Source organism: Periophthalmus magnuspinnatus, chromosome 19, assembly GCF_009829125.3.
Source record: "Periophthalmus magnuspinnatus isolate fPerMag1 chromosome 19, fPerMag1.2.pri, whole genome shotgun sequence".
Lineage (NCBI taxonomy): Eukaryota > Metazoa > Chordata > Actinopteri > Gobiiformes > Gobiidae > Periophthalmus > Periophthalmus magnuspinnatus.
The window spans coordinates 18,430,155-18,451,884 of record NC_047144.1 but is presented as its reverse complement, the minus strand read 5'-3'; the positions used below and the strand labels follow the sequence as shown (position 1 = coordinate 18,451,884).

The 21,730-nt window shown below is 38.7% G+C and overlaps 2 protein-coding genes across 3 annotated transcripts; both read left to right on the top strand.

Annotated features, from left to right (window-relative positions):
- Positions 1-2,892: 2,892 nt before the first annotated feature.
- On the top strand, positions 2,893-4,346 carry LOC117387438 (zinc finger CCHC domain-containing protein 24-like). Its single transcript, XM_033984946.2, has 3 exons — positions 2,893-2,991; positions 3,586-3,726; positions 4,010-4,346. Exons 1-3 carry the CDS (start codon positions 2,977-2,979, stop codon positions 4,127-4,129), a joined length of 276 nt encoding a protein of 91 aa, XP_033840837.1. The 5' UTR covers positions 2,893-2,976; the 3' UTR covers positions 4,130-4,346.
- A 2,865-nt stretch (positions 4,347-7,211) lies between these two features.
- On the top strand, positions 7,212-20,157 carry anxa11b (annexin A11b). 2 transcript variants are annotated; one of them, XM_055229452.1, is made up of 16 exons: positions 7,212-7,288; positions 8,854-9,179; positions 9,786-9,823; positions 10,392-10,504; positions 10,541-10,559; positions 11,018-11,105; positions 11,659-11,753; positions 12,198-12,311; positions 13,009-13,099; positions 15,008-15,087; positions 15,529-15,585; positions 16,461-16,554; positions 16,994-17,089; positions 17,882-17,940; positions 18,058-18,180; positions 18,366-20,157. In XM_055229452.1, the coding sequence occupies exons 2-16, from the start codon at positions 8,861-8,863 to the stop codon at positions 18,423-18,425; spliced, it is 1,446 nt and encodes a 481-aa protein (XP_055085427.1). In that variant the 5' UTR covers positions 7,212-7,288; positions 8,854-8,860; the 3' UTR covers positions 18,426-20,157. The 2 variants fall into 2 exon arrangements, with proteins under 2 accessions (XP_055085427.1, XP_033840314.1); XM_033984423.2 differs by having other exon boundaries at positions 10,392-10,559.
- Positions 20,158-21,730: the final 1,573 nt, after the last annotated feature.

Here is a 21,730-nt window from a genome sequence, read left to right as displayed (position 1 = left end):
CAGTAACGTCACGCTGCGGGAGTTCTACATATACTGTATGTCTATGAAGTAATGTTCAGCAGTTACCATGGAGATACAACACACACATTTAAAACATTTTTAAATAGTCTGAAAACTCTGTGGTCCGAGTGTTCATGGTCCTGTTTAGGAGTTTGATTTTCAACAAAAACATGAGAGTCACTCACTGAAAAACTGTTGGCTAATGCTAATTAAAATGTTAGCTCAAATCAGCTCCCCTGTTGTAGTTCAAATAAATATGTTCTTTATGGTCAGGTTTATGTTAAAACAAAGCTCAGATTAAAGTCTAACTTGAGTAACAGAGCCTCAGACAGAGGAGTGCCTCCAGTTAGCATGACACCCCAGGGAATGTTGATGACATCAGGTGCAAAGGATCCATACAGGATCTGTGACCTACACGATTTCTGGCCGTGGATTTGCAGATGTTTCCTTGGAGCTGGAGTCTTCAACTGAAACAAAACAAAGGTAATTTAAATACAGAAATTAGGCTTGTTGTAGTCCTGGTTTAGTCCTGGTTTAGTCCTGGTTTAGTCCTGGTTTAGTCCTGGTTTAGTCCTGGTTTAGTCCCGGTTCAGAACCTTTTGTAACTTTTCCTCTCAGCAGCAGTTTCTTTATGACCTCCTCGTCTTCCTCCTCCTCTTTCTCCTCTTCTTCCTCCTCCACTTCTTCATCCTCTCCCTCCATCTCTTCCTCCTCCCTTTCTTTTTTCTCTTCCTCCTTTTCTTACTCCTTCTCTTCCTCCTTCTCTTCCTGCTCTTCACTGCTCTCCTCTTTGACTTTCTTTGGTTTCAGAAAAGCAACAATTGCAGCTTAAATAGTCAGAGGGTAAAAGGAGCAGAGGAGTGGGTCAGAGGAGCAGACAGTCAGGAATTTGCTGGTCCTGGTTCAGTCCTGCTCTAGTCCTGCTCTAGTCCTGCTCTAGTCCTGCTCTAGTCCTGCTCTAGTCCTGCTCTAGTCCTGCTCTAGTCCTGCTCTAGTCCTGCTCTAGTCCTGCTCTAATCCTGCTCTAGTCCTGCTCTAGTCCTGCTCTAGTCCTGCTCTAGTCCTGCGCTAGTCCTGGTTCAGTCTTGGTTTAGTCTTGCTCTAGTCCTGCTCTAGTCCTGCTCTAATCCTGCTGTAGTCCTGCTCTAGTCCTGGTTCAGTCTTGGTTTAGTCTCGCTCTAGTCCTGGTTCAGTTTTGGTTTGGTCCTGCTCTAGTCCTGGTTCAGTCCCTGTTTCTATCATTTAGCCCTCACACATTTATATTATACAATAACAACAACAGATGAAAACTAGCCTCTTGGCTAATTCTGGCATGTTAAACAGTTACTGTTGGTCAACATGCACTGTCCGCTATAAATAAATAAATAATATTCAAAGGAAGAGGTAAACTAACGTCTACGATGTAATGGTCAAAGAACCACTCCAGAGCGTCCTCTGCAGGTATGTGTGGAGGAACCAGCATCGTACCGCACTTTATGTAACTGTATATAACTCTAGCTCTGTATATTTGTATCAGTGTATAACTGTACTACAGGAGCGACTGCGATGTGTGTTTGATTCATTTGATAATAAATAGAACTCATGTTGACAGTGTTGCCGTAGAAACAAATGTTGATCTTTTAAAAATCATTGTACACAAGGAGCCACAGAAAATGAAAAATTAGGACAGTTTAAACTTTAAAGCAATGAACACTTCAAAACAAAACATTCAATGTTCAGAGTGGCACCTACAAACAGGGAACCTATGAAGTGTCACAAGGCCAAAACCCACACTGTGAAGTACACTGGGAGGTACACGCCCACTGTGAGTTATGCACTTCCTTCTCCACTTTTTTTTTTTTTTTTTTGAAATCTCGAGGTAATAATACACTCAGATTTGAACTTTAACAGCCACATCAAATCAATAACAAAACATGGCAAAAATCAGTTATTCTGTCAAAACCAAAGAGTTACCCATGTTTGTTTAGAGTGCTGTTCCCACATGGACCAGGGTGTGGCGCTCCAGCTTCAGTAACAGAAAGAGAAGGTACACAACAAAAGTATTAATTAAGAAATTCTTTACTATGCCCCTAGAATGTCTATATATATATATATATATATATATATATATATATATATATATATATATATATATATATATATATATATATATATATATATATATATATATATATATATATATATATATATATATATATATATATATATATATATATAATGTGTGTATGTATGTAGGGGTGTGTGGAAACTGAAGCCACGTCTTCTGCTTCTATATATATAGAATGTCTATATATATCTATATATATCTATATATCTATATATATATATATATATCTATATATATATATATATATATATATATATATATATATATATATAGGGGGGGGGGGTCATAATATAACCTTGCTTTCTGTGAGTATACTGTACTACTAACCAGCCCCTAACAGAAACAGTTAAGTTTCACTTTTGGCTGATGCAAAACTGAAACTGAAGCCACGTCTTCTGCTTCTACATGAAAAACAAAACTTACCTCCTGTTTGTGTTTTCTCAGTCGTCCAGGTCTGATCCATAAAAAAAAGACAGATTTAACTTTGGCTTTTATTATTTATTTCATGTTTCTTTATTAACTTTGAACATTTGTGTTGTGCTAAAATGGATTTCACTTAGTAACATTTCTGGAGGAGGGGCTTCTCCATGGAGATGTCATCACTTTCCCTGGAGAAAAAGTCTCTAGATGTTTAACTGGACACAGAGCATTGAGATTTATATGAAGGATTTTAGCAGCATTTATACTTTAATATTTTGAGTGCACCGACTACATTTGGCCACTAGGTAGGTTTCGTTTTCAGTGGAAACTAAAGTGAAACTAAAGTGACACTCAGCTGCTGAGCTGAAGCAGCCTTTATAAACTCAGCCCACACAGACACAGGACACACACTGTTTTGGGAGGAAAACTTCAGGAACAGAGCAGCCGTCATGAACCAGAAGAAGGTAAGAAAAATGTATATGTGTTTATATAAAAACATGTTTAAAACATGTTTAAAATGTCAGGTTTAAGACAGTGGACAATCTGTAACTCAAGTAACTTTTTAAAATTGTACTTTTCAGAGTAATTGTATATTAGTATTGCATAATAGTACTCTTACTCGAGTAATATATTGTACAGTGTCACAGCATTTTTACTTCAGTAAAGTCACTACTTTGTACTTCCACTCGAGTATTATTATTTTGAAGTAACATTACTTTTACTCGAGTAGTTTTTGGCTGCTCTACCTCCTGCTCTGGTGTGAGATTAAATTTAAAATTAAAGACAAAATAGAACATCTCAAAATATAATTCAAAATATAATTAACTGAAGTGCACTTTCTTCATATTAAAAAATACTCAAGTTAAAAGTATTTTTAAAAAGTCTGTTTAACAATGTACTTAAAGAGAAAAGGTACAACAGAAACAACTAAATCTGTTTCTTTTTGAGAAGTTTTTATTTGTTTTGTCCTTGTGTAAATCAGTAACTTGGTATCACAGTTTGTTTATCACAGTTTGTTTATCGCACCGTTACCTAAATCTGATGTTGTTTTGTTTCAGACGCCGTACCAGGGGAAGAGGAGGTGTTTTGGAGAATATCAGTGTTCACAGTGTAACAGGAAGTGGATGAGCGCCAATTCCTGGGCCAATATGGGACAAGAGTGTACCACCTGCAAAATCAACGTCTACCCCCACAGACAGGTCAGTCCTGGTTTAATCTTATTTTAATCCTGTTAAATTCTGGTTTAGTGCTAGTTCTGTCCTGGTTCAGTCCTGGTTTAGTCCTGGTTCAGTCCTGGTTTAGTCCTAGTTTAGTCCTGGTTGAGTCCTGGTTTTATTTATGAATCTTAATTTGATGTTTTAGCCTAATTTCATCATATATAGAGTGTAGCCTTTTGTGGGATCTATGTTTTATTATATTTCAAAATAAAATAAGATTAGGGTTAGGATTAGATTAAATTAAATGTCCCGTTCTTCTTCTCAGCGTCCACTGGAGAAGCCAGACGGTCTGGATGATCATCTGGACCCAGACAAAGCTCACCTACAGCACCTGTGTGAGAAGTGCAAGAGGATGGGCCGCTGCTGCCGCCAGAGCTACAGATGACATCACACATGACATCACACACGACATCACACACGACATCACACACGACATCACACACGACATCACACATGACATATCACATCACAAATGACATCACAACACCACCATAAACTTTACCATAAACTCTGCTTTATTTCCCTTGTCTGTGCTTTAAGCTTCTGTATGTTTAAATGCTTAAATATTTAAACAATTATATGTTTAAACGTATAAACCTATAAATGTATACATGTATATACCAAATGTTTGTTTTATTATTAAATGAGAAAACTTCAAAGCTGTTTGTTTAGTTGTTTGAAAGGTAAAAATCACTGAAAGACTTGAGACAAAGGCTTAAACTAGAACTTTATGAACAAATCACTGTTTTAAACGCACACACTACTTCTTCATATACACAAACAGGTGACGCCATCAGGCCAAGTTACAGGTCAGATCTATGGAGAGGCGACTCCACTAAAGAATGCTTTTCAAGGTTCTTTGAGCAATATAAAAGCACCCATGTTGAAATTAATGCAAGATATATTTAATTGCACACTGTGGAACATTTCAGGCAATAACCTCTCCATGGAGACAAGCGGGTGCCGGACCACCATCTTTTAACAAATATCCTCTTCACATGCACTTTTTATGTTGGCCCTGTCTTATCATGTGTCGTGTTATCTAAGGCCATTTTGGATCTCATGCCGCCCTCTTGGGGCCAAACTGAGAGTAGCACTGCCTCTCACACAGCAGTATACATATGTACAGTCTGGGTCTGTACCACACTGTCACAGACCCAGACCACGAGTCAGTGGAGCTGAGTCCCCCCGAGAACCAAAACAACTCACACAACCCACACAAACATGACCGAAATTTAATTAAACTAATCTAAAATATATAACACTGGATCTGACACTTTAATAATCAGATTAAAGGGGCACTATGGAGCTTTCCCTGTGGAAGGTCTACTACTACTTTGCCTAAAATGACAGTATGGCAGGTAAACAAGTCAGGCCAGGTCAGATCTGTGGAGAGGAGAGCCCACTTACTGTAAGAATGCATCTTTTTCAAGGTATTTTTGAGCAATAAAAATTCTGTAATGTAATGAGAGCCTATGTCATGACTAAGCCTCTTATGGAGACAAGCATGCGATTCCACTATGACGCCAAGTTACAGGTCAGATCTGTGGACAGGCAACCCTGCAAAGTATTTATAAATAAAAATAGACAAACATACAGTAATTGAATAAATGTAAAATACAACGTTTAATGCCTTATAGTGTGGAGCAGCAGGCAAGGTGTCTCCATGGAAAAAGACCCCTCCAGAAAAGTTACACATTGCACCTTTAAACACTGACCTGGTTTCTCAGTTGGAAGAACATGCTGAGACTGTTGGAGGGGCTGATGTCACAGGGTTGATGTCGCAGGGTTGATGTCACAGAGGTGATACCACAGAGGTGATACCACAGAGGTGATGTCACAGGGATGCACGTGTGTAGACAAACTATGATGTCTACAGTGGACACCATAGTTTAGTTTTGGCGCAAAGACGTCAGATAAAAGTTTGAGGCCAAGTTCACACCATTCATCACCTCTTTGACCTCATGTCTCCAAATGTCCAGATGGAAGTGAACAGACAGAGGGACATGCAGCTGTAGTGTGGACAGAACAGTCACAGGGGAGGAGGTTTAATGCCCCATTAAAACAAAAGGCATAAATGACTCGACAGCAACACTCAAGGCAACACTCTGTCTCCCTCAAGGCCCTGGTCTCCCGACAAACACAAAGGAAAAAATAACATCAATATTGGCACAAAAACTTTTTTAGGGCAAAAATAATAATTAATTTAAATAGTGATTATTTTATTTGTTAATTAAACTTTATATTTTAGCCAGTTTTCAACACCAACAAAAGCTAAAACAAGTGCCAGCTTGATTTGGGAGACAGTGGAGCACCAGCACCTGACTCCTCTGTTCTGACCATAGATGTTTATATACAACAGTCTGTGGTTCAGAGGGACAGAGGCAGCTACGTGCATGTGCAACAGGTGGTGTCACACTAATTATGGCACCTGCACAACAGGTACAAAGTTGAAACATAATACAACACGCGTTAATACCAAAATAATATGTTTTATCACCAACAGGTGATGAGAATGTTCACAAAAATATATATATTTCGTTCCACAGACTCTATCCCAGCTGCAGAGGCATAACTCGGGACAGATCAGGGGTAAGGCGGGTCAGGAGAGAGAAAAAAAGCCCAAACTTTTTATGAAAATCCGCTGTTTGAACACTGGGTCAGTTAGAACGTAGAGTTAAATTCACTTTAAGTGGCATATTCTCTGTAGTTTATATAATCCCCGAGTCCTCCCACGATTTTTAAAAAGATGAAACAGACTGAGATGTGACTCAATGCCTTCATCTAGTGTTCCATTTGAGGTAGTGCAAGACCCTTCAATCATCAGTTTAAGCAATTACTGTACATATATTTTACATTTGATTATGTTTATTATTAAAGACCTGGGAGGAAGCGGGACAGCTGTGGACGTGTGAGCTAATTTTAGATTATTTGTTCTTATTTTATATAATATATTTTATCATTTGTATAATTTGTATAATTTGTGATGGACTGATTATAATGAAAGTTATTTTAGTTATAATTTAAAAAAAAGAGACTATTTTAATACTAATCTATTGCTCTGATTGTTTTAGACTTTGGGGCATTGACTGTAATAAGAAATATATTTACATGTTTATATTTACAGTCTGTTGGTCAAACATTACATTGTATTTTTGTTTCACTCTAGGTCGTGGACTTACATATGTAAATGCATTTTAGAGCAGTATAAATAAAGATTTGTTGAAGCAAACACATGAACTGACTGAAAACTGTGTATTTAAGTTATGAATGTGTTAAATAGGCTACACTTTTTCTCATGTATTATTAACCTGTCATTAACAGAGGTGTGCCCCGGGTCTTTGCTGCCCCTGGAGGAGAGAATGCGGCGTGTCCTCCATCAGGCCGCCCTTTGAGCTCCAGAGGCCGGCCAAAGGTTTCACTGCAGCGGACCCGCCCCTTTCTCTCTGCTTCCTCCTCTTCCTCTCTCTGCCTCTCTCTACTCGCCTCTCTCTCTAATCGCCTCTTCCTGATCCCCTCTTCCTGATCCCAACGCCCTTTTCAAGTAAGTCATAAGATTTTACATTTTAGACAGTTTACAATTTAAACTAGTTTCCTCCTTTGCGCACAAACATTACGCAAACATACGTGACTTTACGTGACTTTACGTGACTGTTTCGGCTTCGCCCGAACTGTTCTGCCTTTGGTTGTTTTGACCCAAAACACTTATTACCGCTAAAGTAAATCGCTAGAGGTTGTAAAGACGTTGTTGGTGTTGTTTTGTGTGTGATAAATATGATTTTCCAAGTGTATTGACGGTTAAATGCGAGTTTTGAAAGAGTTTTTGAAGCTAATGTGGTTGATGCTAGCTTAACGGTTAGCCTCTATCTGCGCTTTATATTGTAACTGCTGCTGAGGAGAGCCACGAAAAGACGCTTAAAGACACGAGTCACTAAGGCTTTGTGCAGATAAATGATTGAAAAAGTAAAGGCAAAGAGGTAGAAATGTAAAAAAAACATGTGTATATATGTGTGGTGTTATAGGACATAGGCCTGAGATGCTGCGCGTTTCAACACGTCCCTTTGATTTAGTGCAAAATCAGAACCAAACTCATAGTATTTGTCATTAAGAGAAAACTTCTACTGTTTGTTGTATCTACTTTAATGTAAATAAAACAAACACTAGAACAGTTTAAACTGTACTATTTGTTTTCTCTACATTAAACTGTTCTATTTGTTTTCTCTACATTAAACTGTTCTACTGTTTGTTTTTATTTACTTTAAACTGTTCTACTATTTTCTCTACTTGGTCTTTAAAGGCGCACTGTGTAACTTGTTAGTGGAGAGTCAGACACCTGCTTGACTCATGGAGAGTTGGATTTGTTTGGCCAGGAATGTTCCACAGTATGGCATTAAACTAAGAGGTGTTTTACACATTATGACTGTGGCCGGGTTTGTCTCTCCATAGATCTGACCTGTAAGTTGGTTTACTTATCTTTAAGGATAAAGATCTTACTCTGAAACAAATCTGGTGAAGCAGAAGGGACGAGCAAGTATCAAACCCTCCACTGGAAAGTTACAGAGTGCACCTTTTAATTTGGGGATTAGTTTCTCTGGGTTTATGTGGCTCTGATGCATCTGTAGTAAATCTTGACGTGACATGAAAACAAAGATTATTACTCCCTTTGGAAACATGGGAGCTCCTCTGATAGTTTACAGAGACACCCACAGGCCTCAGTCATGACGACAATATAGACAGTGGGAGTGTCTAACATATACAGTGGGCGTGTCCCAGGTCATTCGAGGAATTGTTGCTCAAGAGTTTCTTGAATATGTGTTGATCTGCTCATCTTGTTTTGAGCTTTATAAAAATGTCATTGTTTGATTTACTGAATCACATTCTGCTGATAATTTGAACCTGTTTCACCTGTACCAGACACTTAAGGTGTAGTTTAAACATTCTAATCAGACTCATGACAAAACAAAATGATAGTGTAGTTTTAGTATTAGTTCAGCTCTGTGTGATACTGTGTTAGGTAATAAAAACTTTTGATTTCATAAGGAACAAAGTTTCTCAATCTTCTCCTTTTACAGTTGTGAAAATTCCAGAATACCCTTTTGTCTCCTGCAGGTTTGAGATGAGTTACCCCGGATACCCTCCAGCAGGTGGATACCCTCCAGCGGGGGGATACCCTCCTCAGGGCGGGGGATACCCAGGAGGAGGCTACCCTCCCCAGGCAGGAAGCTACCCACCTGCCCCTGGGGGCTACCCCCCTGCCCCTGGAGCCTACCCCCCACAGACCGGAGGATACCCCCCTCCAGGGGCTGGATACCCCCAAGCTCCAGGCGGATACCCCCCTCAGGCTGGAGGATACCCCTCCGGAGGATACCCTCCTCAGGCAGGAGGCTACCCTCCGCAGCCTGGAGCAGGAGGCTACCCCGCCATGCCCCCTGCAGGTGAGTGATGAGTATTACCATTATTGTGAGGAATTTAATGTGGTAAGTTAGTTTGTTGTAAAGTGACTTAAATGATCTGAGCTGTGCAGTATTTAAAGGGATTGACACACATAAACACAGCACATAAACCTCTGGGTTTGCTTCACTGGTTTAAAATACTCTTGGCTCTGCTTCTGCGGGATTCCCTCTGTTTGCACTTTCCACATGCCATAATGTTTCCATGACAACAGACCAAGAAAACACATGGACTGGACCAGTGCTGAGCTGAGTCATCGTCATGTGACAGACTGACAGAGCTGTAATCTGTCCCATAAAATAGAACTCTAGAAACATTTTGTGAGGTCACTGCAAAACATAAAAATAACTAAAACAATTTTAAAACACAAAAGCACAAAATGAATATGTTCTCTTATAGTAATGGTAGTGAGGTGTGGAGCACTGTATGTCTGTGCCTAACATTTTCCTTACAGTTGGATGCTTGTTTTTGCAGTAGTGTTATCACTGTGCTTTTGATTATATTTATATTTTAAAAATCTCACTAAATATAACGGAGCATCACAGGTTTTACATTTTAACAAAGTGAGTTGTGTAAATGTTGTTTTCTAGGTGGAGGCTGGGGGTCAGCTCCAGGTGGATATGGACCGGTGAGTCCAGAGCTAAAATGGCCACTGCTGTAGATATAAAGTTGTTCATCAGTACTGACTGTTACCTCATGCTAATATGGTTAGAATGAGATAGCACCATTTGTATGCTAGTTTGTGGTTAGTTTTATGAAACGTTTGTTATTCTGACTGAGATTAGTGCTTCCCCAGGTTTATACTGAGATGATGTTTGCAGAGGAAATTCTCATTTTATACATTTTATTTAATATAATTTGAGAGTAAATATGGCACTCATTGACTTCATTTAATCTACACTCAAAAGACTGAGTGTAGATTAAATGAAGTTACTTATGTTTGTTTACCTTTTAAAGGGGGGGCATTATGCGAAAGTATTATTTTTGATCTTTCTCCCATGTTCTAATGCTGTTCCTCATCAAAAACATGACGAGGTTTCAGATGTCATCCATGTATGTTTGAGTAATCTAGTGATCTGTCCCGAGCCCAAACCCTTCTTATGGTTAGCAGTACGATTCTGTGCAAAGATTGTGGTAATAATGCTAATAATTCTAATATTTGGTCCTTAAACTAAAGTGTTACCTTATGTTTACAGCCAGGTGGCGCTCCTCAGGGTTATCCCACTGGCCCTGCTCCAGGACAGCCTATGCCAAATTACCCAGCAGGCCCTGCACCTGGCCCCTCCCACCCGGGTGGCCAACCCCACCCGGGTGGCCAACCCCACCCGGGTGGCCAACCCCACCCACACGCTCCTGCTGTTTCGGTCAGAAAATTGCACTGTAATAGATTCATTAACAGAAGTGGAAAGAGAAGTGAAAATCTGTACTTGAGTAAAGGTCCTGATAAATGGCTAATAAAGTACTCAAGTACAAGAACAAGTACTGCTCCAAAATTGTTAAAAGTAAAAGTACACATGAAAAATACTTAGAAGTTACATTTTTAAAATGAACTAGTTACAACACAATTTTAAAAGCTTTTTAGATCAGAGTAGAGCTCGGCTGGTACATCGGCCAGTCGCTTGATTAAGATCTCTGATCAGTTGTCTTTATACTGCTTTTTTAAATTGTAAAGCGACTTCATGGACACCCTGTATATATCTTCTCTCAGTGAGTGTTTGTACTGAGTTTCTTTCCACCCTGTTAATTAAAACATTTATCTTATACACTGAAAATGAATGAATTTAAAATGTTATGATTTTAACATTATATTTTGACTCTTCAGAAAGGATACAGAGGCTCCATCAAAGACTTTCCTGGAGCCGATCCACTGAGAGACGTGGAGGTGCTGCGTAAAGCCATGAAGGGCTTTGGTGAGTGAATAACAGTTTATTACTAATGTGACTCATGTGATTAATGATTAATTTTTTATTGAACAAATTGAAACAAATCTGTCTTAATGGAAATAGGTTTATTGCCATACAGTGGAACAATCAGGCAAAGCAATAACATCTTCATGGAGATAAGCACAAAAGCTACATAGTTCATCTTAAAATATTTACAGTTTTAGTGGCACTTCGTCCATTTTGATTAAATTGTGAAATTAGCCGTGTCCCACTACTGGCCACTCATTGGTACCACAGCGAAAAACTAAATAATTTGAATTCTCAAAGTAGGATTTTGATATTGACGAAAGAATACATAAATGAGTAAGGTGGATTAAGTCAGTTTATAAAGAAAGATCTCTGTTTGAGTAAAGATGGTTTATTACACAATCCGAAGGAACTTCTGAAATACTTCGTCAGTAATGTGAATAGTCAAACATTAAACCCTTTCTGTTTCGTAGGCTCTTAATGTATTTCTGTTTCGTAGGTTCTTGACATATTTCTGTGTTGTAGGCTCTTGACATATCTCTTTGTGTTGTAGGCACTGACGAAAACGCAATCATCGAGCTTCTTGGGAACAGAAGCAGTAAACAGCGTGTTCCTCTGGTGGCAGCTTACAAAACCACTTATGGGAAGGTACGCCCCCTTCTGGTGGAACATAATATTATTAATATAAAGATAGTTTAATCCTTTTATAATCTTTTATTCACATTTCAAAGAGTCACAGAAGTATTCACACGTCCGACAGAATTTAAGACTTCAGTTCTGTGTTTGATCAGATTTGTTCCTTTTGGGGCGTTTTTCGATTCAAACCGTTCTTCCTCCTGAGACTTTTTATAAAGGCGTTATCAACCACATCGAGGTTTAAAGATGGGACTGAAGGCTTTCAAACAGAATATTTATGAGTTTATTGTTGATTTAATAAATGGAAATTGTTTGTAATGTTTTTATGTTTTTGCCATTGTCTTTGTAGATTATTAAAATGTGATGATTATTATACTTGTGTCTATGTCATATAAAAGTCTGACCCCAGATTAAAGATGTTACAGATTCTACTTCACTGAGATCTTTATCTTTCAGGATTTACTTCGTGATTTGAAGTCTGAGCTCACAGGGAACTTTGAGAACCTGGTCCTGGCTCTGCTCATGTCTCCATCTCAGTTTGACGCAGCTGAACTCAGAGAAGCAATAAAGGTTTGTGCAAAATGATCAAACTCATTTTGTCACAATACTAAAATTTTTATTCTAAGGAAAAGACTTCATACCAATTCAGACACAGTAGCACTCTTTATGTAGACAACAGAATGCTTATTCAGGAAAGGTTCCTTTCTGTCAGTGGATCTGTTTTACTATCAATATCTGTGAAACATGATTATCTAGTTTGGATACTAGTTTTAGCATCGATAAGAATCAGATTTTTGACACTGAAGAAGACCCTACAAATTCTAATGAAATAATAACTGTATAACATATATATCATAGCATATGTTTGTCACTTAAAGGAGCACTTTGTAACTTTTCTGGTGCTTTTTCCTTGTAACTTGGTAACAGAATCAAAGCAATACTAGGTCCAATATACAGCTCTGAGTGAGCTAATGGTGAGAGAAATGTCATAACAGGATTTAAAAACTCATAAAAAGCAAAAGATCTATCTGAGCCCTTCACATGTGGGAAACAGACACATGAAAGTCTAGTTTGTGGTTTGAGCTTCACTGGAATCACTTAAGCTTCAAGGAAAAACATGTGTCACAATCACAACATGGAGTAAACGCGCCCCCGCCCCGAGGCCAAATCTGTCTGTAAACCACGCCCCCGCCCCGAGGCCAAATTTATTTTGGTCTCGGGGCGGGGGGCATTTTTTGTTTTAAATGTAATGTCTCTTTTGTCTCAGGGAGCTGGCACAGATGAGGCCTGTCTCATTGAAATCTTGTCTTCTCGCAGCAACGCTGAGATTCATGAAATCAACAGGATTTACAAATCAGGTTAGTTTGTGATCTTTGCTTGTGACACATCTGTGGGCCTCACTGTGGATTTTAAAAGCTGAATATTGGCAAATATCAGTCATGACCCCCAGCAGCAGAGAAGAAATCGGTATCCTCCTTTTGAGGATCCTTTTGAGTCTTTGGTTATGGAAAGTCTGAATTCTTAAACTGCTCTCTTAAAGCTACTGTATTACACAAACTGACCCCTATGAGGCAAGGCAAGTTTTTTTGTATAGCACAATTCATACACAAAGTAATTCAAAGTACTTTACAGAATAAAAAAGACATTAAAATCACACAAATCAAAACATAAATAATCACAAATAAACATCATAAAATTACCATTAAAACAGAAGAGTGCAGAATTCTGATTCTGAATAAAACCCTCTCAGTCATATGCACAGCTAAACAGAACCGTTTTGAGCCTGGATTTAAACATTGTCAAAGTAGAGGCCTGTCTCACATCTTCAGGAGATTGTTTCAGGTTTTAGCTGCATAAAACTTAAACGCTGATTCCCCGTGTTTAGTCCTGACTCTGAGGACTTCAGGGACCGACCTCCTACTGGTGCCCAGAGTGTGAGATGGTTCATGTGGCACTAACATTTCGGAGATGTACTTTGGACCTAGGCCATGGAGAGACTTATACACAAGCAGAGCTGCTTTAAAGTCTGTTCTTTGAGCTACAGGAAGCCAGTGCAGAGACCTGAGCACAAGACTTATGTGCTCGTACTTTCTGGTTCTAGTCAGGACCCAAGCAGCAGTGTTCTGGATGTACTGCAGCTGTGTTAAGGCTCGTTTGGCCAGTGAGCAGGTCGTTACAGTCGTCTAACCTACTGGAGACAAACGTATGGATAAGTCTCTCTAAGTCTGGCTTTGACAGTAAACGTTTGATTTTTGCCAAGTTTTTAGATGGTAAAAAGCGGCAGATGTTATTGATTTGATGTGGCTGTTAAAGTTCAAGTCTGAGTCCACTATTATCCCTAGATTTCTAGCCTGATTTGTCAGTTTTAGACAGAAAGACTGGAGGTGATTGCTGACACTTTCTCTGTGTTTCTGTGGGCCAAAGATGATGACTTCAGTGTGTGGATGCAAAACAACTTTCTTCTGCTAAACTCAGACAACACTGATCTGTTGGATGCAGAGGTTTACTCCATGTTCTAATGTTGTTACCTCCTCAAAAACAGACCTGGAGTTGTGTTTTGTTTCATTCACACATGTTTGAGTAACTCTTTATTATTAGTCTGTCTACATCTCCAAAGCTCAAAATGCTCTGTTCCACCTGTGATGTCATGAAGGTATATGGAGTTTAAAAACACAGTGGGGCACTTCCTGTATTACCAAATGACATCGCAAAGTGGAACAGTCTAAATATGCAGAATTTGTATTTTAAAATGTGTGAATGAAAGAAAACACAACTCCAGGTCTGTTTGCGGTGAGGAAACAACATTAGAACAGAGATCAGATTCATATGGGCCCAGGACCAAAGATTTTAGGGCAGTCTTTCAGTACTTGAAATGCACTTTAAAAAGAAAGGTTCTTTAGATCAGACACAGTACTAAGTTGGTAGTATGGGTAATGTTGGTAGTACACGCAGTAACATGCACTACATGTTATACGTGTAGTACTCGTAGTACAGTGTGTAGTACATCTGTGTGTACACTCGTTCATTTAAACCCAGGCATCTGAAGGTGTGTCACATTTATATTTGCATCAGTCAAAACATATTCAAATTGTTTTCTTTCTCTCGCTCTGTTGCTCTCCTCTCTCCATCTTTCTTACCTCTCCTTGTCCTACCACACCCCTCTGTTTATCTCCCTCCTCGCTCTTTTTCCCCTCTCCCTCCTCCTCTCTCTCTTCTTCCCCTCTCTCCTCCTCTCTCTCTTCTTTCTCTCGTTCCCTCATTCTCAGAGTATGGAAAGTCTTTGGAGGATTCTATCAGTGGTGATACGTCCGGTCACTTCCGCAGACTCCTGGTGTCTCTGTGTCAGGTACGGAGTTTAACTTTACACTGAAGCAAAACAGAATTCTACGTCTGGATGTAAATAACAATAGGCCCACAAAGTGTCTCTGAAGCATGTTCTACACGTATGATCTGAAGCATGTTCTACACATATGATCTATGGTCTTCTACATGAGATCTGGAGCTCTAGGTCACTGTTAATCTGATAAGTTTAAGTTTTATTATTTGGCATAATCAGAAGAATCATGAGAATTATTAAAATGGTTATAATCGTATTTTGAAAGTCCTTATAGTACCTGGAGTGTGAAGACCCTGTTATAACCAAGACTAAAGCTTCACTCTGGGACATGTGGTTCTTTGACCTTTCCTGTGCAAATGTTTGGGCTCAAAGCCGTTTACACAAACACTCACAATTCACTAAAGTTCAGCTTTTATGAAAACAATAATAATGTTTTCTGTGTGTTTCCAGGGAAACCGCGACGAGAGGGAGACTGTGGATGTCTCATTGGCCAAACAGGACGCTCAGGTAACGACAAAATAAGTACATCTATATCTATACAAGTCTATATATAACAGTATAAGTCATATATATATATATATATATATATATATATATATATATATATATATATATATGTATATGTATGTATATGTATGTATATATATGTATATGTATATATATATATATATATGTATATATATATATATGTGTATATATATATATATATGTGTACATACAATCAATCATCCTCACCCTTCGCGGGTGGTCTCATTCTTGTTCCGCGCTCGGGCCTGGGAGCTTGAGGGTTTTACAGTATCTTTGCTGTTCCTGCACTTTTCTGGACTGAGATGTCTGATGTTTTTCCTGGGATCTGTTGTAGCCTCTCCTACACTTTGGGGGTCACTGTCCCGAGTACTCTGATGACCACGGGCACCACTGATACCTTCACCTTCCAGACCTTCTCCAGCTCTTCTTTGAGCCCCTGGTATTTCTCTAGTTTCTCATCTTCCTTTTTCCTGATGTTTCCATCACTTCGTTCTGCGATGTCCAGCACCACGACTTTGCTCTGTTGTTTATCCACCATCACAATGTCTGGTTGGTTCGACATCACCATTCTGTCAGTCTGTATATGGAAGTGAAGGAGGCTACAGCAGATCCCAGGAAAAAACATTAGATATCTCAGTCCAGAAAAGTGTAGTAGTAGGAACAGCAAAGATACTGCGCAGAACCCTCAAGCTCCCAGGCCTCTGGTAGAGGTCCCGAGTGCGGAAAAATGGGATGAGACCACCCACGGAGGGTGAGTATGAGATTTTTTGCTAAATACATCCATACATTTTATATATAAAAAATAAATAAATGCCTCCTTTATGTTGTTTAATGTTTATATTGTGTTGCTGTAGAAACTGTACGCTGCAGGAGAAAACAAAGTGGGCACAGATGAATCACAGTTTAATGCCATTCTGTGTGCACGCAGCAAACCACACCTCCGAGCAGGTACGTCTCAAACCACACCCCCAAACCACACCCCCTAAGCGGTACGCCTCAAACCAGTTATTTTTGTCAATAAGTATTGATACTTTTGGGCAAATGATATACAGAAGTTAATAGACCCTAAAATGCATAAATATCGTCTTATACCAGTGTTTCCATCTTTATTTTAATGACTATAAACATTATTCCCTGGTTCCCCTAATTTTATTCTTCAAATCAATATTTAATTTAATAAAAGAAACAACACTGTAGGTTTGTAAATCTGTTGTACTGAATTAAAGCTGTTTAATAAACATATAAACAGAACAATCAGATTGTGTCTGCTCCTTATGATTGTGAGTTTCTTTACAGAATGAGTTTATATTTATAGCTGAGTGATAAGTGAACGTGATGATTTTATATTTTTATATAGTGTTAAGGAGTTTATATTTATCTTTTTCAGTGTTCCATGAGTACCAGCAGATGTGCGGCAGAGAAATGGAGAAAAGCATCTGCAGAGAAATGTCTGGGAACGTGGAGTCTGGGATGGTGGCAGTGGGTCAGTGTTTAATCCACATTTAAACACTTATTGTTAGACAGATTTAAAGGTGCACTATGTAACTTTTCTGGTGGAACCAGACTCGAGCTTGGAGTGTTTTACAGTGTATTGGTCAGATGCAGCTGTTTGTTTTGTCTTTCATAGACTTATCTGAAGTATAAACACGATGCACTTTTGAGTTCTCAATATTTCTAAAATATTATGCTATAACTTTACTTATAACTTTATTTAATCTTATTTATAGTGAAAGACAGAAACAGATTATACTTGCATAAAATAAAATGATTGGTCTCGTGGTAGTTAGTGACCACAGAGCTGATTAAAACACAGCAAGTTTTCAAACTAAATGTTTTCCCAGCTGAGCTCCAGAAACAGAAGGTGCAAGCACATGTCCTGTAGTTTTACAGTGGATGTACATGTATATAATACTGTTATACAATGTATATATTAATGTCATACATGTATGCAATAGTGCAATATATGTATATAATGGTGTCATACATGTATATAATAATGTCATACACAGGGAGAGATGAGAGGCTAGCTCCTCTGACCCCCTGCTCCTCTGACCCCCTGCTCCTCTGACCCCCTGCTCCTCTGACCCCCTGCTCCTCTGACCCCCTGCTCCTCTGACCCCCTGCTCCTCTGACCCCCTGCTCCTCTGACCCCCTGCTCTGTTCCTCTGCTCCTTTGACCCTCTCTTTTAACTCTCTTCTGTGTGTGGATGAAAACAATTATACCTCTATAACTTATACAAAATGTTTAGAATGTTGTTTGTTTTTTTTCTTTTAGTCAAATGCATCAAAAACACTGCAGCCTATTTCGCCGAGAGGCTGCACAAGGCCATGGCGGTGAGTGCAGCTCAGCTTATATATATGTGTGTGTGATACATGTGTTCTATAACACACATATGTATGTGATAATATACACGTGTGTGTCTGTGTTATTACATAATGCTGTGACCTCAGGGGGCGGGGACTAAGGACCGGACTCTGATCCGGATCATGGTGTCTCGTTCTGAGATCGACATGTTGGACATCAGACAGGAATATCTGAAGGCCTACGGGAAGTCTCTGTACACCCACATCTCTGTGAGTACTGCTCCTCTGCTCCTCTGACCTCCTCCTCTGCTCCTCTGACCTCCTCCTCTGCTCCTCTGACCTCCTCCTCTGCTCCTCTGACCTCCTCCTCTGCTCCTCTGACCTCCTCCTCCTCTGCGTCTGCAAACATAAATATTTCACATTAAAATGAAATTAAAATAAATCTTGTTTTTTAGGGGGACACATCTGGTGACTATAAAAAGCTGCTGCTGAAACTCTGTGGAGGAAATGACTGAAGCTAAACTCAGTGTATTGATGATTATCGATTATAATTGATAATTGATTATAATCGAATTATAAAGTTATCATCAATTATAAAGAGAGATGACCTTATATCCTTGTGCATGCTTTTTGTATCGTGTCAAAAGTAGACATTTGCCAAACAGTGAATATGTTTTATATTTTTAGATTCATAAAGTTGCTTTCATATATTCTCTATAGATGAAATAATGACTAACAGTTTGTTTTAAATTTTAACACGTGACTTTATCAGACCAGTGGATTATTGTGAAGGTGGGATTCTAGTTTTGGTCCAAAATCCTTCTCTTAAATTAAAGTGGAAGTTAGATTTACCGCCCTCGCTGTTTCATGACCTCTTTGGTCCATTAAAGACACACTATGGAACTTTTCTGATGAAGCGACTGCCAATTTTCAGATGTTATTGATTTGCCTGGAATGTTCCAGCATAGGGCATTAAACTTATCACTCAAATATTTGGTTAATTACAGGTGTTTTTACTGGTCAAACCCTTTGAAATACAGAGTGGGCTCGCCTCTCTGCAGATCAGACCTGTAAGTTCTTGTGGCACCTGCTGGTCTCCATGGAGATAGATCTAAGTTTAATGCCATACTGTGGAATATTCCAGGCATGTAGCAATAACATTTCCATGGAGACCAGCAGGTGGTGTACCCTCCACTGGACAAGTTGCATAGTGCTCCTTTAACTGTTTTATTATTTATATTTACGATTAATTTGACTTTGAATTTCTGTAAAACAAAAATTTGTCAAATATTTCAGATTTTTCTGTTTTTATAAGTTCATCTCCACGTCAAGAAGTGTTTTATCTGCAGTTTATTCATGTTTTTATGTCACGATCGATCATTAGATCAGACCAATAGATCAGATATATCGTTTTTAATTTTCATATTGCCATTCTTTTGAGTTCAAGTCACGCTTTAAACAGATCTGTTTCTTCTAATCATTCAAAATGGCGTCTTTATCCAAACAATTTTAAAATGACTCATTGATGACGTCATAGAAACGAATCAGAAACATCACAATGATTAGAATTATTATCACTTCTGTGTTTTTGTGCAGACGTAGACCTACATTTAACTACAGACAAAACTGAATCAACTAAAATGTTCAGTCTGGATTTTTTTTGGGGTTTCTGGTTCGTAGTTTACCGAACGAAAAAAATGAAATTTACAAATTATCAACAGAAAAAAAGATGTAATATTCTTCTCTATGCAAATGTGTTTTCAGTGTAACGTTCGAGCCCTGATGACATTAAGAAAAAAAAAAAATATATATATATATATATATAAAATAATAATATTATAGTGGCCTTTTACTCTTGTGTTTACGTTGAGTTTGGTCCATGCTGTGCCTTTAAGAAGAAAATTCTATTTACTAGTGATTTATTTGAGCCGAACATTAAAACTCACTGTTTAAATTTAAAAATATGTAAAATGAGTAATTTAAGTTTTTCATTATTTTCAAATATTACTATTCGATTTCCGGAGCCCACAACTGAAATATCACCCACTGAACTAATAAGCTGACATCTTTAGCCTTGTTTACTTTAAATGCATCGCTGTATTACAGGTGCTTCTCCTGTAGAGGGCGCCTTGTATCTGCTTTAACACTGCTGTGGTGTCTGTCTCTAACCCCACGTCTCGTCCTGATAAAACTGTAACAAATATAAAGCACGTTTGGATGGAGCTCAGAGTTCAAATAAATCACATTGGCTCAAGTTTCACTGTTTTGTTTTTTTTTTATTTAAGCAAAGGCGAAGTGAAACCTGTATCATGTGACCTTTCTGCTGGAAAGTGCTCCACCTGCTGGAGAGTACGCCGCCTGCTGGTCTCTGAGGTTCTTTTGTTTTGCCTGGGTCCACAGCGTCAAACTTCTGTAACTTGCATTTATCAAATTGAGTTTTTAACATCCAAAAATATATGTCCTTTTAGAGACTGGTGTCGACTCTCCACAGATCTGACTTGAGGCTGCGGTTAATACAAAAGTTCAAGTGAAGATAGACCTTACATTCCATCACTAACTGTGTCATTCACCCAGATGCCCTTCCTGATAAAACTGCACCTTATGTAAGTGCATCTGTGTCCTCTAATGATGTGGGGAAAGTTTTTACTGTGACTTTGGAGGATAAATTTAGACATTGCTCAGAGAGAAAAAGAGAAGGGCGAGGGAAAAGATGGAGAGAGAGAGATGAAGAAGAGGCAGAGTGATGAGAGGGGGAGACAATACAGAGTGAGCAAGAGAAGAGAAGCTGAAAGAGGGGAGATGGAGAGAATATAGGAGGGAAGGAGAGAGAAAGTGAGAGATGGGGGGGAAAAAAGGGTGAAGAGAGATGGGGAGAAGCGAGGGATAGAGAGGAGAGAGAGAAGTGGAGCGCTCGTCCTGTGCTTTGTTCTGCTCCACTGCTTTGGCTCTGGTTCAGTCTCTGTGGGACTTTAATGGAGGAACAAATGAACAGAGAAAATACATTAGATTAGCCACGATGCTAACAGATGTGCTAACAGACATGATCCTACTGCTGGAGCTGTGTTTTCACTCTATCGTTTTATTATTTTTTTTATTCTATTACAAAAGAAAATTCCCAAAATACTCTTTTTTCAAGGAGCACTATGTTTTTTGTCCTGCATTGTAATGATGATAGTACTTTGCCCGAAACGTTCCGCAGTGTGGCATTAAACTTGCAGCATGGTGTCTACATCCTCAAAGACAGGTGATACCGTCAGGTGAGGTCTGCGGAGAAGAGAGCCTTCTCACAATAAGGTACAATAATGTATTTTTAAAAACTCTGAAAATAAATAAACTCTGAAATAAAAACAAGGCAAAAAGTCACATTTTGAGTCCAGATTTCAACACAATAATAGTCACATTTAAATAAACCTGTGTGTGCTTACCCATTTATGAATCTAGTGTTATCTAGATTTATTAAACCGCTGTTGGTGCTTTTGGGCCAGACACTTCCATTCAGCACCCACCCTGCCATAGGATGAATGTGCAGGTAGGGCACAGAATGAAAACCAATTATATTTGGTTCCTTTGGTTTGGTTATTTCAAATTCAAATTCAATCCAAATCTTGAAAAAGTCTTTTGTTTCATTTTCAGATTTCAGATTCTAATTGTGAACATAGAGTGTTTCCTGTGGGCTCTGAATATGTGGGTCAAAAGAAAATGAAACAGGCGATGGGGGTTGGATTTGGAGCCAAACACATGACCCTGATTTCCAGACAGAATACTTAAATTATTCATGTTTGTGTTCTGTATACTTTAGTAAGTAAGTACTCTGTGTAAG